Raw genomic sequence first — 18,516 nt, 5'->3', positions numbered from 1 at the left:
GACAGTATTTGCTCTTAGTCATGCAGTAATTGAAAACTTTCTCTTTCAGGAGGTTACAAGTAAGGACAACCAAGACAGAATTTTTTACATTTTAAATTAAATTCATGCTACTTGAGTATTTTCTTTCTGAATCACACCTCTAATGGCTTCAGTGAATGTTTTCTTCAACTTTATTTAGTATTTAGGTGAAACATCCAGGGCCATCTGGCATATTTCAGGGCTATAAAATACCATGCTAACTTAAATGAAAATAACTATCGTTTTTACACATGTATAATGAAAATGGACAGAACTGAACTCACACACACAGAAAGTCTGTAGTTAAGTATACCTTTGTACTAAGTACATTCTACTAAGCCCAAGCATTGCTATACAGATTTCTTTCTAGTAATAACAGAAGAATTATACTTTCATAAGAACCTTCTGATTACATTTTTCCTGCTGATTTTTTGGGCATCTTTCAGGTACTTATAAAAGCATTCACTTTCATATCTAAAGCCATTATTCTTCACATGGATTACAGTGTCTGTATCCCTTCAATCTACTAAATGTAATACAATGGACTTCCCTCTCTATTCATACTACATATGTCTATGAATAGCTTTTCCTAAATGTACTCAGATGTCAGAAAGTTTACTGGTGAACCCGTATTTCATATCCCACTTCAAAACCCAAAAGCCCACACCAGATCATGTCTTCATGATCTGAAGCCGTGAACAGAAGCCTTTTCTTTGTTATTCATTATTCTACTTTTCAGGATAACCTAGAAAACTTAACTCTTATCAGATTAGTCTGATCAAAAGGCAACAAGTGTGCTCAACAGTCTGTGCCCACAACAGAAATGTGGGGAAAAAAGGGTTGAAAATGATGAAGTCCTTTTAAACTACAGGTATTTATCACCCAACATTTGAAGTATCTACCAGGAAGGTATCAAGAGCAACTGTCTTGACTTCAGGCTTAAGAATCTTCCCCCAAAATAACAGAAAAACTGGAGTTACAACAGATAATCCAAAAAGAATATGAAATTACTCTGTAAAAATCTCAAAGCTTGACAATAAAGTCCTTTATTAAGCCAACCTATAAGTGTTTCTATTTAAAGAGAGCTTCTGCCTGCAGTGGTCTCAGTGATGGTGCCCACAGGTGAAATAAATCCAAAGAGCAGCACTGGTAGCTGTAATTGCTCCATGTAAAGAACAGACATTATTCATTAATAGAATCAAAGGCAATGTGTAAATATGCACCATTTGAATATATTAAGTTACTATCATGGGTCAAAAAATGATAAAAGCAATCTTTGCCACAACCTCTGCACTGCCCAAAACATTATAAATCATGCTAAGCCTTGCTCATCAGTGCTTTTTAATTAAAATAGTACTCTGAACAAACCCTTGCAAGTAGAGAATAGGAAATGGTGGTTTTAAATTGGAATCTGTTGGCAGTGACAATGACAGACTACAGTTTGGACCCTCTTTAAGGAAAATGAACAATGTTTCAAAGAACAAGACAGAGAAACAGGAAGAAGAAGAGGGTGAAAGTGGCTTTTAACAGAAAGGCCATTTGCAGAGCTGGGAAAAAAGATCATGAGATCAATAAGAAATCAATTTTCCAGCTGTTCCCATCTAAGGAAATCTATCCAAGGGAAAAAAATAAGGACACTACAGCTAAAATGTTTTCTTTTTACATTGTTTCTTTTCCTCGTCATTCTCTGAAATTAATACTTACACCACTACTTTATCCCAGAACACTGGAGGAACATATTCACTTTTAGATAAAAACTATAAAATTAAAAAGAAAAGTTTATGCAGAGATTAACTTGAAGGAGACAACACAAAACAACATCAGTGCAATGAACTCCTTTTGGCAAATTAGAACTGTAAAGGGAAGGAACAGCCATTTTGTTACATGGGAATAACACCCCCCCCTCATTTAATCAACAGGGAATATGAGGCAATCAGAACAAATATGGGCAGCCACAACCATCTTAAGTCTGAGCACCAACATCAAGGACATCAGCAGCAAACATGCACAGACTGTAAGCTCTTATTTTGGAGATTTTAATCTGTTTCCATCCAGAAGGAGCCTAGTGCATATCCAACCAGAACAAATAAGGTTTTCATGAACGAGAGATGCAGGAGTGGATTGTTTTTCATGCACCTCAAAAAAACCCTGAGGAGTTGCTAATGAATATAGACAGCAGCATTTAAACCAAATTACTATCAGACCAAAACAAGTCTGGTTTTCTATACAAAACAGCAGGGAGCAGTGCCAGAATCAGGAGGACTCATTCAATAATACCAAGTTTCAGATAAGCAGCTTAAGCTAAAATACTTGGGAAGGAATTTTATAGGAACTTTATAGGTGAACACTGAGTTCGGCAAGGGGAAAAGCTGTTCAGTCTTTTCTCCAAAGCACTCCACTTTTTCCACCACCAGTGTCACCCCAGTTCCTGGGAAAATGGAAACATTTTGCATTCTCTCTCCATCTCATCCTGAAAACCCCAGAGAAGATACAAGATTTGAAATTAAACAAAACAGTTATTTGAAGGGATTGAAATATTAAAGCTTTTTTTCCCCCTGCATTTATTTCTTCTTGCTTGTCCTTATTTACTATGAAAAACAACGTTCTATTGGGAAGAAAAAGCCAAGAAATAATGTTTTCATGTTATGAACTTGCTTTCCGGAAGTCTTACCAAATTCCCCCTGAATTTAAGAACAGTGTTAGCACTTCTAAAAAGCCAGAACTCAGCTAACAAACTGCTTAGAAAATGGCACAATGCCTAAATGGAAACCACAGTATTATCCACAAAGGGGAACAGGGACAGCATGGACAAAAGATTAATTTCTCTGCTTCTTAGAGATTGAAGCTAATTCAAGCCCTTTTCCAGGAACCCAAACAAAAAGCTTCACATTCAAAACAACTAAGCAAATAAACTCACTGATCTAAAATGCTGCATGTCATTAGGAAGCTATCAACATTCACAAGACCAAGGTAAATTAAAACATGGTGTAAATCTTGCAAAGTGACACTGAAATTATACTTGAACTCCATTCAAGAATTTAAATTCTTTTCAAAGTCTTATGCCATCTGGACTAGCCCTTACTTTCACTAATATTTTGCTACCTCAACTTCAAGAAGCCTTTACTTGTAAATTTAAAAACTGGGGCTTTTTATATGGTATACTGAGATTTTTCTCTTTTCTTCCTACAGATCTTACCCTTCTTCAACCCAAAACAACAAGTGAATGTTAATGAGAAAATGCTACTTTAAAAACAGTTCACCACTCAAAATCAGCAGTGTATTAATAGCTCCAAGAAATTGCTTCCACATTAATCCTAATTTTCAGTTTTTCAAAATCTAAATTAATTATGATCTCAGTAGGGAGACAGGGAATTCAAGCTTAAAGCTGGAGATTAAAACAGAATTTGCACTGGGTTTCTAAGGAAGTGAACTAAATAACAGGATATAGGTTTTTCAATGGAATGGGCTCTCCCCTGTAAATAGTAAGATTGCAATTATTATTTTACCTAATGGATACATTCATTCATATTTTGTAATAATCACTAGATCATGAAATTAATTTCTTAGCCATCCAGACATTATTTGTGAATCAACTTCCCCTAAGGCTTATCAAATTTGTAGGATTTCCTGCAAAACCAAAAGGACAGAAAGTGCTGTCTATGCTGGGACAGTATCCTGGTGGTCAGCACATCATCTCCTGAGGGAACCAAGGGAATATGAATACCTGTAACAGGAATTTGAACCACAGGCCTTCCAATACCAGAAAAATACTGAGATTTCACTTACAAAGAGAGACAGAGCAACACACCATCTGCTCATTATTTTGGGTGAGATATTGTTAGACAGCAGGTTATGGTAATGTTTTGGGTCTTCCCCATTTCTCATGGGAAACAGGACAAGCACAGTCTCATAGTATTGTAATATCTGTAATACACATGTATTACACAGTACACATATAGTGCTAATTACAGTCTCATAATACAGACCGAGTGTGAGAACTGCAAGCTTGAGTCTGAGGTCTGCTTTGTTCATCAGTTAAAACAATGGATTTCTAGAAATACCCCCATATGAATGCTTCAGGAAATGTAAAGCTTATAAACAGCCCTAACCTTTATGGTTTTGAAGAAAGAAGAAATAAAAAAAAATGTAGATTTTAAAGAGTAGGTTTCAAAGTTTGTTGCTGCCAGTGACTTTTTTGAATCCACTGTTCCGTACATCCTTTTGAGTGGCCTGTATCTGTATCCAAGTTAAAATAATCTTGAAATCTAATTGGAAATAATTCACAGTGCTCTTTTTCAAGTTACAATTTACTTAACATTAGAAAGGCTCCCTTGGTCTCTTACTGGTAGACATTCCATCTTGGTTCCATTTCTTAATACACAAAGCAATGCCATTGAAGCTTTAGCTGCTAGAAATTACACATGTGATCAGTGCATCAGAAAACTCTGCCCCTGAGTTAACCCTTGTCTGAACACAAGAAAACATAAATAAACTGGCCAAACCAGAAATAAAGCTCTGCCACAAATTTTCCCCAGAACAGGGAGGAATATTTAGAGCTGGCAGTCTTCCAAAGTAGTGTTGAAGCAAGTCTTGGCCACAACATGCAAGACTGATGAGTTATTTTTTAGTGTAGACATTCCATCATGCCAGAGCAAAAGGTTTTAAATCCATGTTTAAAGTTCTTAATGCCTAAAAACGTGATTATCAACTCAGATAAAACTCACTTCGTATTTAACACAATTAAGCAGCCAAAACAGGACTTGACACAGCATCATCACAAATATATTCATGCAAAGTACAGAAGTGAAAGATGGCAGAATATTTGCAAAATATTTGCCTTTATAAAATAAAAACAGCATCAAATAAAAACCTAGTCTTAAAAAGCTTCAGTCTCACTGCTGTGTTGCTAATTTGGAAAAAAGCCTCAGAGGTTGGAAGCTGCGAAGAAGACAACAGCAGGGCGAAGCCAAGAGCAGCAAATCTTACGAGACAGTAACTGAGACTGAGCAATTCTGTTCTAACCCATGTTTGACTCAACATTTGGTAAGGAATTGACCCTACACTGTTACTAATTTCCTGCTTATTGGAAAATTGTAGAAAAGCTTAAAATTTTCAGCTAGTACTTAAATACAGTTTCTATTTCTTATCGTAGTGGAATAAGTTGCCGGCTTAAAAATCTATAAAAATATTTATATCTGTTACACAGTATAGTTCAATGAGTAGAGAAAAAAAACTCACATTTAATTAAGAAAAAAAATGTTACTGAAACCATCTGTAAGTTCTTCAACAAATGTAGCATCCACCTAGTATGGTTTCCCTCATCCAACTATTACAAAAATAATCCTGGCCATGCTTCACACGTCACAACATGTTTTCTCCTGACCTAAGCAGCTGAGGAAAGAAAAATGAGAGTCCTGTTAGTCTTCAGAGAAAGTTTATCACAGCAACCAGAGCAGTGAGTTCAGAACAGCAACTATAAAGCTGGCTAGCTGTAGAGGCTGGAATTTTTCCTATATAAGCTGATGCTACAGCTATTAAAGACTCAGTCTTCAGAGAAAATGATAAGGAACTGTCATTTAGTGGCTTCAAGAGCTTCATCATGGTACTAACAGTGTGGTGGGGTCTCAGGAGGAATGAGTCCTGCAGCTGAGACTCATACATAAGTGACACTGGCAACAGTGGAGTGGGAAACTACTTATATTGAACTGGAAAGACGTGACACTATTGCTGCTAGCCCAGCATGTTGCGTGACTTCGGCAGAGAAAGCCAAAGCATTCAAAGGCCACCAGCGCAAAGAAAAGCTGACAGAAGACAGAGGCAGCTCACTCTGAGCAGAGCTTTCTGTAATGGGCAAGATTCTGGAACACTTCCCTGTGGACTCTAAACACAGGACAGCAATGTTCAGAGTTTTCTTGATCTTACATCAAAATGCATCTCAAATGCATTTCAAATTAAGGACATTTTGCCTGTGATAATTTTCCCATGTGAAATACTGCCTTCCAGAAGTAACCCTTCAAAAATTTCAGTATGAAATAGGCAATTCCCTTTCTCATTTTAAAGATAACTATTTTAAAAAAACCCAGCTATTTAATCAAGAAGAGGAAGAAGAGATAGCAGGATAAGCAGGAGGCAGAACTGAGTTCATCACAGATGTTAAAAATTCATTGGTTTCAAGGACTACACAGAGTTAGCAAAGGGAGTGAGGGAAAAATGAAGCTGTAATTCACTGTCTGTACCAAGGTAGATTTAATAGCACTCAACAGAGGAAATGGGCAAGGACTTTACATACCGAAAGCCCTAAATCACCTTTGAGATATTCAGTTACAGGAGTGACTGGTTCAAAGCTTCCAAACACATACAGTTTGCTTCCTCCTGGACTTGCACAGTTTCACATTAGTTTAATGAGTACAAAGCAAAAGCTTGTAAGCCTAAGGGAATGAAAAGCTTTATGTATCCTCAGGGCTTTCCAACCTTCAGTGGAAAGTCTTCTTGTGGCAGGTTGACTCTGACTGGACACCAGGTGCCCACCAAAGCTGCTCTGTCACTCCCCTCCTCAGGTAAGGTTATGGGAGAAACCATAACAAAGTCTCATGGCTCAAGATCACTCACCAGTTGCTGTCCCAGGCAAAACAGACCCAGCTGGGGGAAATTAGTTTATTACCAATGAAATCAGAGTAGGATGATGAGAAATAAAAACTCAATTTAGCAACATCTTCCCCTGAACTTTCCCAGTCTCAAATTCTTTCCAAAATTCTCTACTCATTCCCTCACAGCAATGCAGGGGATGGGAATGGGGGCTGTGGTGAGTTCCTCACACCTTGTCCCTGCTCATTCCTCCCCAGGGACAGGATACTTCCCACTTTTTACCAGCTCCAGCATCAGATCCCTCCCACAGGGACAGTCCAACACAATTTTCTCCAATGTGAGCCCTTCCCTTGGTCTGCAGTTCTTCATGAACTGTTCCAGTGTAGGCCCCTTGCATGGGGTGAGGTCCTTTAGGAACAGATTGCTCCAGACTGTGATTTTTTTCCCTCTCTGAAATACATTATCCCAGTGGTTGTACCACCACTGCTGGGCTTTGGCTTGGTCAGCAGCAGGATCACCTTGGAGCTGGCTGGCACTGGCTTTGCCGAACACAGCAGAAGCTTCCAGGAGTATCTCACAGAAACCACCCCTGTACCCCTCTGCCACCAAAACCTGGCCACAAAAACCCAATACTCTTCTAAAGGTTTCTCTGTAACCGGTCTGGATATCTCAGTCTCCAAAGCTTTGATGGTGCTTAAAATAGTTTTTGGTACCCCCCAGTGTTTCTGATGTTCTCATTCTACAGACACTTCTCAATCAACAAGACCTTATTCTGCTTAGGTTGGCAAACTAATACTTTAGTATTAGATATAACTAAACAGGAATTAGTAAAGAAGGCACAGAAATACTACTAAAGACTCATACCATGCTCCCTTAACTTGTAAAAGACAGAGTTAAGGCACTTAGATAATGTACTGCAAATGGACAGGTAAAAAATACCAAGCATCAAATTTAACACTGAACATGCAACTCACCAATGGCTTATGTCCCTGCTAACACTTTTCTAAAGAAAAAATAGACCATCTAGGACTGCTTTTTCAACTACAGCTTTAAGTACTATATCTATCTATCTATCTAACTATATCGATCCCTGCTAAGCTATCTTTTTTGGAAGGTAAGTGATCCAGTTCTAAAGAAAATTCTTTTTAGAAGTTATTTAGCACAGTACTATTTTTCTGTACAATGCTATTTTCTAATTAATGTCCCAGAAGTGAAGCATACTTCAGGATACTGAGGCAAACAGCTGTTAATTCCACACCACTTCTATAGACACATCCTATAAATAGCAGATCATAAAGAAATATGAAGTTACTCAAAGAGGTTTATATTCTACCATCTCTCTATGTGTTCTAGAATGTATGTCCTGGAAACAGGTGTACAATGAGGATTGATTCCTTGAAAAGCATTGAGAGAACCACTTATTTGCAGTACCCACTTTGACTAGTCAAGTATAGCCAGGGGAAATTTAGGCACATGTTAAAGTATTCTTCCTCAAGATTAATGAACTACATTAACTTCTTTTGAATTTTTCAGTTATATGCATAAATGTTTACATTAACAACACTGAACTTCTTCCCTTATAAAGCTACAAGTGTTATACAGAAAATGGGCTTTCTGACAAAAGGGAAAAAAACTGGTATTTGATTTAGATGGTTTTGGTGGGGATCTTTGGAAGAGGAGAGGTGAAGATAAGTGAAAGAAAGGTTTAGAGAAAAGCAAAAAGTATCTAAATACCAAAGACATTTTCAGGAACACAGAATCTCCTTTTTTGCTAGTCTAAACAATGAAGTCCAGACACACTTGGCTGTAAAGAGGGCACACTAAAACTTTTAGTATTAAAAGCATTGTCCTTGAAGGTATTATTTTTCTATAAGACTAAATTCATTTTTATCACTATAATTTTGACTTAATGATCTTTTTTCTCTATCTTACTGCTCTGTAAAGTTCAATTTAAGTTTTCCTTAACAATTCATAACTGCATAATTTTGTAATATATAACATAAAAAGTATTTTGATATGATTCTAATGTTTAATACAGTAAAATCAAGAGGAATATGTATGGCTTATTGAAATACACTGTGCATTGTTAAAATTTTAGGATTAGTTTTGAAGCTCTCATAAAAATACTTTACATGTCTAATCATTAAACCACTGTATGACCACAAAGATAGGCTTAGGAGGGAAGATTAAAATATTATTCTGTTTTAGCTGAGAATTAAAAGTCTACAACAATCATGATTTTTCAGGTTTTTTGGAAAGCAGAAACCTAACAGTAAACATTTAAGAGGTACATAATTATTTTGCCAAATGCAATGTAAATGTCTTTATGGTGGTGTATACATATAACCTGATTTTTTTCAATTAAACAGTTCAAGCCTGAAATGATAAAGAGAGATGACTGCATTTGTCAGAGATGTTGGGTGTAGCACTTTCTTAGGTGCTAATTACAGAGAGTGTAGAGAGTTCTGAAGGGACCTGACCTCTCCAGAATGACACACGCTCCATGCACAGCACATCCACAGCTCCACTTACATATTCCCCGTAGGTCTCCTGTGCCGGGGGCGGCGGCAGGGGCCGGTACCCTGCTGGGGGAGGAACTCCTCGTGCTCTGGGTGCCAGAAGTCCCCGGCTCCGACTGACTGGTCCTCTGCTGGGAGGGACTCCCCTGGGAGCTGGTGCCCCTCTGGGCACTCCTGCTGGTGGTGGAGGCACTCCCCCACGGCCCCTGCAAACACACGGATCACTCACCATTAAACACTATAGCCAGGACCTCCCTTCCAACACCTCCCTCCCCCACATCATGACAGTTTTGCTTTGCTACAGCCAGAAAAAGTCTAGAAGAGATTTAGTTTGTCCTTTCTCTGTAGGCTTAAATCTGATTACACATGTTAGGCAAAAAATGTGGGAAGATACAAATTAGACATGGGATTCAGTGATGAACCTTGCACTGACTTGAGTCATTCTCACACACTCAGACACACCCAAAAACAATCTGCTCCAATCAGTCAACTTCACTGATTTGACTTCTAGTATGTGAAATCACAAGCACAGAGCAACAGCTGCATTTGAAGGTGTCAGGTTATATCATATTCAAACCCTGCACAGAGGAATCAGTTGCCACTCCCATGAAAGCTCCTGAACACAACCCAAAAATCACACTGGGTGCAAGATACTGAGTGCATCACAAAAAGTACATTTTATTTTGCTTCTGAAGAGATTTCCATGTGTTTCCAGGAAACATCCAAACATAGTAAAACATGCAGGGTGATTATAGGATATAACCTGATGTCCTACACACATTTAAGAACACTAAATAACAGTATATTTGGTCTAAAAATTCTGAAAGTGGGATAGGCACTAACTTGTATTCCATTACTTTGGACACTTAAAATGGATGAAAAATAGACTTCAGTTGAACCAGTTTTCAAAATAATTTGATCCATTTAAAAGTGGCTTTTTCTCCTACCTCCCTGTAAAGGGAGAGACTTAGAGGTACAATCTGTGAGAAATTTGCATCATTTACTCTCTTTTAAATATGACATCTAAAACATTGCTAATAGACATCTCCTTTTTAAGGAGATCATCTCAAACCATGAGCTATAATTGAGTCTGAATAACTGCTGTTGACAAATAGAATTGTTCCAAAGAAGTCAGACCCTTATCATACACTCTAACAGATACATAGAAGGAAACAAGGCACAAGCTCTACCCTATCTTTCTACCTACCAAGCCATTATCTAATTAATCTCAAGATCAACAATTGAGTAAAAATGTCCTGATTTCAGTAGAAATTTCCAACTTGAACAGTATGACAAAGATCCAGATTTGGCCTTATGATTTCCTATCCCATTTAATACAAATCATATAATTTCACACCAACAAATGAATCAGAAAACAATGGCAGTCATTTTGCAACAAATAAGTAGTATTTCAAAAACTGCATCACTGAATGAGGAATACAGAAAATGTAAAAATACAACCAGGATAGATTTTATTAATTTTATTACTGATCAAAACACTGTCACAAAGTATTTTAAATAAGCCTAGAGAGTAAGTGATTTAAAACTGTGCTTATTACTTGGTTTTGGCTAATCTGTAGAATGCTTCTACATTCTACCAGCTGCTTATTTGACTTCATTGTAGTGGGGACAGAGGTGAGCAGTGAAGTTTCCAGACACAGCCTGCTGAAGTAATATAAAAAAATAGCAAATGTGATACTTTCCAGGAGAAGCCAGAGAAAGGGAAATGAACCTAGTGGCATAGACTGTAGTAAATACCAACTCAAAAAAAAAGGTCAGTAAAAAGATTCAAGAATCATTATACATAAAATCACGACAACATCCTTCAGGCAGGGTGCAAGTGAAAGCAGGAAATGGGATAGGCTGAAAAACATGGAAAAACATTTAAGGGAAGAAAAAAAGGTAGTTTTTCAAGTTAGTATAGATTTATTCTTGAGAAGTAATTAGAAACCAGATCCATATGATGAGGTCTTTTCTGCATTTCAAAAAACAGTTAATAAGATTGGAATGGTGATGGGTGGGAAATAATATTTCTCTTGTATTATGAGATCATTTATGATCTTAACTTTTCATAGCTTTGTTCATTCCTCCTACAGGGTCTCTTAATCTGAGATGCATGGTTCTCATGTTACTGCAACAGGCTGGAGGAGACTGGAAAAGCACGAGACAGAAAACCCAGTGACAGGAGAGTTCAATCAGCACCACTCAGATTTGAGTTGTAGGTTATCAGGTTATGATGCTAAGAGGAAATTTTTAGAAACTGTAGATTGTTGTTTCTTTTAACTTGTACAAAAGTTTGTAAATTGTAAATCCTTTTAATTTAAGAATTGTTATTTTTAAAGAAGTTATGGGGAACTAAAGAAGCTTGACATACATTTACAATGAACAGACTCAAAATATAGAGGAACCACTTGAACAGTAACCTTTGCACATCTTTGCAAAAACAACAGATCTGTTCAGGTAGTGCTTAATTTGAAAAGGGCAGCTACACAAATTACATTATTTCATTACTTACACTTGCAATTCAGTATATGAGGAAAAAATATACAAAGTGAAGCACAATTTCTATAAAACTATAAACCTACTAGAGAAGGGGAGAAAAAGCCTCTAACAAAAGTGTCAGAAGGTGCTAAGGTGATTTGTAAGCACTGTGGAGTAATCATAGATGATGGTTAATATCTAAAAATGTGCAAATGCAAAGTCTATCTTACTGTGTCCACTTACAGTATTACTAAAGCATTGAATTTTGTGCTTAACATCTCATTGTTTGAATCCTGAAGTTATTGCGTAAGTAAAAACATTTTCAAGAAAATCTAATATCAAAATCTAATGCCACTTAGAACTGTGCTACACAATGTTAGACTCAAAATATTTGTGAATGTTCAGAAGGACTTCAAAAGCACTATTCTAATCACTGATTCTCACTGAAATAGTATTTTACCAACTTATACAACTTAGATACTTCCTCTTTGGCCTTTGTTAGCAATAATATTTGACATTTCTACTTTCTAGTAGTCCCACAGTGTTTCTAGGATTTATTTCCAGCAAGCTGCACTTACTGTCCTTGCCCACAGTAGCAGGCACAGCATCTCACACTCATCTCCAGCTGCCCTCAGCAATAGCCACTTCCATCATTTCATTTAGCACTTTCTCTGCTCTAGAATCACACTGATTTTTATTTCAAGTTTAGCCTATCATTGAATGGCTGAGTTGGTAAAATTATTCTGATCATGAAATCCCAACTAGAGTTAGTTCACAGCTTTTCTTCACTTTTAGTGAAACAAAAAAATTGGAACAGTTTATGGTATGAAGATCCTTTTCACTATCTCCCCCAGAAACATTAAATGGAAGAATAGCTTTAAAAAAAATACTTGCAAAATTTAGGACCAGTTCTTGAACACTACATTATTCAATTAGGAAGCACTTGAAATTCTTTAATTTTAGCATTTATAGTTCAATGTATCTGCAGGGATTTACACTGTTCAATAAATAGATCTAACAAATTTGGTCACCAGATGCTGATATATTACCTTCATTTGAGCACAGCCAGCTACATTCAATGTTCCTTAAACAGTAAATATTTTTTTTTATATTAGACATGTGAAAAATAATAGACCTGTTATTTCAGTGCTGGCATTTTAAAATACTGAAACACTGATATCCAGATACAACTCAGAACTCAGATTCCTGACCTTTCATCCTTTTCGAAAAAAAAAAAGCCACCATTGAGTAAAAACTCTTACACAATTTTTATTTCATATTTATATTTCAAAACAGTAATACATATATTCATGTTTCAATTTTTTGGAAAATGGGATATCAAAAAACTAAAACAAAACAAAGTGAACATTAATAATACCTGCCTTTGGCCTAGATCCTGAGCTGGCTTTGTCAAATATTTATTTTGTGCTACAAAATCTTTTGCACTTCACTACCTACATGTTCTCAAGAAAAAGTGATTCTTCAAAAACAGAAACCAGTTCATTCCAGACACATCAGGAAAGCAGCTGGAAGTTGTGAACACACTGCAGCAGTGATCCACATCAGCTCATCTTACTTCTAAGACAGAAAGTACTAACTCACAACTTCTGCAGCAATTTTATTTCTCCCCAGACAGTGACAGTCAACCATTAGGACCCCAGCCATGCATAGACTGAAATATGAATAATAAATGGAAAAGTAAAAAACCCTCCATACCCTCTTGAAAGCATAAACCAGAAATCTGCCATTTCTTTATTGAGACTATTGTCTTAAATACAATCTCTCTTAATCTGAGGAGTGAACTCAGCCAGCTCTACCTTATTGTGGCCTTCCATGGCCTTTTAATAACTAAATGGAGCTGCTTGTAAGAAAAAGAGAATAATTTTCTCAGGGTCCCTACTGATAGGACAAGGAACAACCACTTTCAATTGAAGAGGGCAGGTTGAGATTGGAAATAAAGAAGAAATTCATGATGAGGGCGGTGAGACAACACTGGAAGAGGTTGCCCAGAGAAGTTGCAGATGTCCCATCCCTGCAAGTGTTCCAAGGCCAGGGTGAGACTTTGAGCAACCTGGTCTAGGGGAAGTTGTCCTGCCCATAGCAGGGGGTGAAATGAGATGGTTTTTAAGGGTCCCCTCCAACCCAAACCATTCTGTGATTCTAGCACTGTTTTCTAGCCATAAGTGACATGAAATGGTTTCCCCCCCTTGCCATCTTAAGGTATCAAGGAACTTTTAGCCAAATTCTTAGACTTATTATTATCATCATCCTCTAGAATTTCACTTTTCTAAAACATCTCAGTTGGGAGTCACAAATACATGATCCTTGAATCTTATTTTATTCTTAAAATAGTGTGAAGTTTTAGAGAGAAATGCTGTTTTAGTTACAAAACCTCCCTAGAGGTGTACATTAACATGTATAGAGTTATAGAAAGGTTTGGGTTGGAAGAGACCCTAATGATCATCAAATTCCAACTCTGTTGCCATAGGCAGGAACACCTTCCACTAGAAGGTGTATTTTAAGTCTTTAGTTCATCAGAAATCAAAATTCACATTTTGGTTGCTATCATTGATAATGCACTGATTCATGATGGGATTACACATGCACTAAAGAAACACTGATTCCTAAAGAGTTACATTTTCTCATTTCACACCATAACAGCATCACATTAAACACCAAGAATCCTTTCTAAGCTTGCTATCACAATAAATTAAAAAGCAACTGGTATGATCATTTTATACAGTTGCCTCCAGAAAAAAAATTAAGATCATAATAAAAATAAAGGAATAAAAACTGGACTTTTACCACTTCCCCTTCTTGTTGTAGAGGAGAGGGGTTATGTCAAAGTAGCTTAAGTGCTCAGCACAAACACTACAGAAAATAGAAGCACTGTGATTACTTCTGAAGGTCATCTTTACCAGTATTAGGGACAAAACTTGGGGCAAGATGGGGGAAATGGAAATAGCTATAGGAAGCAGCTGTATCCTCTGAGATCAATGATGAGAAAAGAACATTCCTGAATGTAAAGCTCGCAATACACACACAGCTCTTCCAGAACAAATTCCATCCAGTCACCACAAAACCTTACTTGGCTGTAGAGTAATAAAAATTTAGTCAAGAAAATCAGGAACAATCCAGAAAAATGAATAGAGTTGCTATACCACAACCATTAGGAAATTACTTACCACACAGGAACGTCTGCACAGAAACTAGAATTTTTGTATGCAAATACAAATGTACTATTTTCTACAAAATAAAATTTTATTATGGAGCTAGAAAAAGATTTAATAAGATGCATTATATCATGTCTGATAAGGAGCAAAAAAGGCATAAATTAGTACTTTTTTTTTTTAACTGAAACTATTCAGGAGTAATAGAGGTTTCAAAAGTGGGAACTTAAACACACTCAACAGGATGTTTCATGTATAAAGGCTGGTATCATAACACCATTCTGCAGATTACAAAGAAAGGTTAGGATCAAGGTTTTAAACTTCATTTTGCAAGTCTTCTGAGGCTTTGCTTCAACTTCTCCTTGATATCTCAGGGATGCTGCCTATTGAAACTGTTTTATCCAACTCTGAGACAAAGCCTTTAAAGCTCTGCTTCAACGAAAGTATTATTCATTGAAATTCATTTCTGCTAAAAAAGAATCAGAGCATTATAACTGAGTTTGAGATCAACTCAATGGCTGTAGAATCTCAGTAGCAACAGAATTGAACTTCACTTAAGGAATATGCTAACAGAGCACTTCAATTTGAGAGAAAAGTTTCTTGGAGTCTAAGAGAAGCCTTGATGCAAGGACAAGTCAGACACCCTTTAAGTTTCCTTTAGAATAAATGTGAAAAAAAGTGATGACAGAACCACAATCTTTTACTGTCATCTCCAAATCAAACACTAATAGCATTTAAATTTACCCTGAAAACACTTCAATAGTTGTAGACCAACTTTGCAGGATTCTGTAAGCTCTGTGACAGTGTACCTCTTGCATAAAATGCAGATTAGAAAAAATAATTTATCAAAGTCCAGAGGACAGAACTCATGATGTTAGAAATGTAGTACTCTAAAAAACTATTTACATATGCACATACTAGGTACTAACATTGTAAATTAGTTATCAAGCTTTGGTGATAGGGAATTACCAAAGAATAGCTTCTGTATCCCAAAAATATTACCTGAAGGATATGGAAAATGAAATAAACTTTAAATAGTACTGAAAATGTATCCATACTGAGAGTCTGTAACAGAACCATTACTGTGATGGCATCTGTATCAAAGTTACAAACAGTTATTTAGAAAAACAAAAAAATATTTCAAAAAAAACCAAACAAACAGGAAAAAAAAAAAAAAACAAAACCAGCACACACACCAAAAAAAACTCCAAGACCAAATGAGGTCTCCAATTTGAAAGAACTCTTGTAGGGCTGATTACAACAACAAGGGGTGAATCTTGGTATATAATTAACTACTCAGAACATGAAAATCAAGAAAAGCAATATATATATATATATATATTTACACGATATTACAAAATACAACAAAAATTTGATGACAGAGAATTTTTTTTCTCCCAGCACACAACCCACAGTAAAAATAATTTCTTTAAATTAAGATTCACTCTGCATTGCATTTGAAAAATTTTCAGGATACATGTAACTAAGCAAATCTGTATAAATGGAATATTTCCTTAGTGCTGCTGCTTCTAACATGCTTCATCATCTGAGATAAAATGCTTCAGGGTATTATTAAGAAATTAGTTTACAAGAAATGCATTGAAACAAGAAATTAGTTTACAACTTGCATTCAGAAATGCAAGTTTCAAGTTGCATTGACAAGAACTGCACACAAAACAGAAGATCACCACAGTTAGCAGTCACACTTAGGTGCTGCAGCCACAATCCCTGTATTCTGTAACCTAGAGAGTTATGAACTTTATTTAGGTTTTGTTTTCACTCTTCAGAACTTGAAGGAGTTTCAGCTGTCATCTCAGTACTGCGGTGAAGATAGGGGATGCTAGAGTAAAAATAATACATCTCCTGTGACAAAGAAAAACAGCAAAAGCAGTAGACCTTGCCTACTCCCAAATCAAACAAAAGCCACTTTTCACAAAGTAAGTGTCACTCAAACAAGAAAATCCAAATTCTACCTCCAGAGCACTTCTGTATCATTTCATCATGACTATGAAAACTTAGTAGTACCATAAAAAAGAAAAGCATAACTGTGTAAGTTGGAGATACTGCCTGAAATTCACATCAACTGAGGTAAGAGATTTACTGCTGTGAACTCCATAGGGCCCAAGCACAGACTGCACCTAAGGAGTAAGTCAAGGCTAGAAACAAGCTACTCACAGTAGGATTGAACATCTCCTATGCTGTGCACTGCTTCTTTACAAAGGCAGCATTCCAAGTTCCACAAGTCCATTGTTAATTCAGTCCAAATGAACTAAGCTTCCATCAATAACTGTAGGTTGTTTCCCTGACCTTTTGCTCTTATTTTGGGAATCCTTCATGCTGTACTTGGGGGAGAAATTGTGTTTGAAGGAAAAAGCTTGAAATACATACATTCCAATGAAATTCCACCTACCTGGATAAAGCAGGAACAGGTACTCCTCTTGCTCGCATCGATGCTTTTCCACGGACAACTGGAACTTCCGCAGTTTCTGAGCCACCATTTAAATATGTTAATTCTTGAAGCTGTGCCTGTCTGATTTCATCATTGTAGTCCTAAAACAAGGGGGAGGGAGAGCGAGGAAAAAAATCAAATTTTGTTTACCTACTGCTCTCAACAAACACTGCTCCTGGAAGTTTCCTCTCAAAAAGTTAAACATTCCAATGAAAAAGTTTAATATACATAATAAGATAGGAAAAATTCAGTCCAAACATTATTAGAGAATTCTACATAATAACTGTCATTTTTGCTCAGGCATGTTGTTCTTTCCCTTTGCATATATTTTTATGTAGCTTTACCAATTAAAATGGTAATGTTAAAGTCCTGCAGAGATAAGAGGAAACCACAAAAAAAAAAAAAATCAAGATCCCATGTTCTGAACTGAGATCCAGTTTGTAGTTCCAGCTGTAGAATGACTGTGTGTGAAAAACAGGAAAAAGAGGAGAGAGTTGCAGAAGTGTAGAGAATAAATACATTGTTGAGTATAACACATGAAAATAAAGGAATAGATTAGGAATCCACACTTTTAAAGTCAGGAGTTCTAGAATAAACACAGGAATTCATTCAATACACACATGCACTGTTATCTAATAAGAAGAGCTCAAAAATTAAATTCTATAATATGTAATGATAAAAATGCCAAGGACATACAGCTTATTTCTGTCTGCACAAATCCTCTACTCTCAAGGACTATCAAAAAGAAAGCTCAGGCTTTTACACACGGAATTAATATGGCACTTCTCAAGCACAGTTTTCAGGGACCATGAGTCAACCTCTGAAACAAGCAGAGCACACAGGAATAAAACAGACCTAGCACTGAACTCTTGAGATATAAGTATTTTTCCATCATTTCTCCTCCACTTAAGGTGAGCCAAGCAGAATGCAGCCATAAAGGTGAATCAAAGATAACTATTTTACTCAAGGGGCATCCGTATTGAGCATCAAAATATTAATAGGTGCTCCCATACGAACAAAGGGATACTTCTGATACAACAGCTCTTCTGCAAATCCTCCCATTTCAAGAAGGAAGGTTTGCTCTAACACTTCCCATTTTACAATTCAATGACAAAACAAAGAATCTGCATCTCACTGCAAATCTGAGTTTATTACATTTATTCACTAGACAGGGACCAAAAGATTGTCAGGCAGTCTTAAAGGCTTCGAAACATAACCCTGCATTGAAAAAGAGATTAAAACTTCCATGAATTCAAATCTCTCAATTATCCTTGAAACATTCTGCTTCTCCTAG

The 18,516-nt window shown here is 36.5% G+C and overlaps 1 protein-coding gene across 2 annotated transcripts in view; it reads right to left on the bottom strand.

The window, feature by feature from the left end:
* The window catches only part of KHDRBS3 (KH RNA binding domain containing, signal transduction associated 3), an 89,368-nt gene that overhangs the window by 25,806 nt on the left and 45,046 nt on the right, over positions 1–18,516 (bottom strand). For both annotated transcript variants that reach the window (XR_008433190.1, XM_053954586.1), the window contains exons 5-6: positions 17,184–17,323; positions 9,136–9,328 (exon numbers count right to left, since the gene is read on the bottom strand). Coding sequence is in view for 1 of the 2 variants with exons in the window: in XM_053954586.1 (XP_053810561.1) it covers positions 9,136–9,328; positions 17,184–17,323 (333 nt within the window). In the remaining variant the exon portion in view is untranslated. The remainder of the gene's footprint in view (positions 1–9,135; positions 9,329–17,183; positions 17,324–18,516) is intronic.

The sequence above is a fragment of the Vidua chalybeata genome, chromosome 1 (genome assembly GCF_026979565.1).
Source record: "Vidua chalybeata isolate OUT-0048 chromosome 1, bVidCha1 merged haplotype, whole genome shotgun sequence".
NCBI classification, from domain to species: Eukaryota; Metazoa; Chordata; class Aves; order Passeriformes; family Viduidae; genus Vidua; species Vidua chalybeata.
The sequence above is the reverse complement of the archived record's forward strand: the minus strand, read 5'-3'. Positions and strand labels throughout refer to the sequence as shown.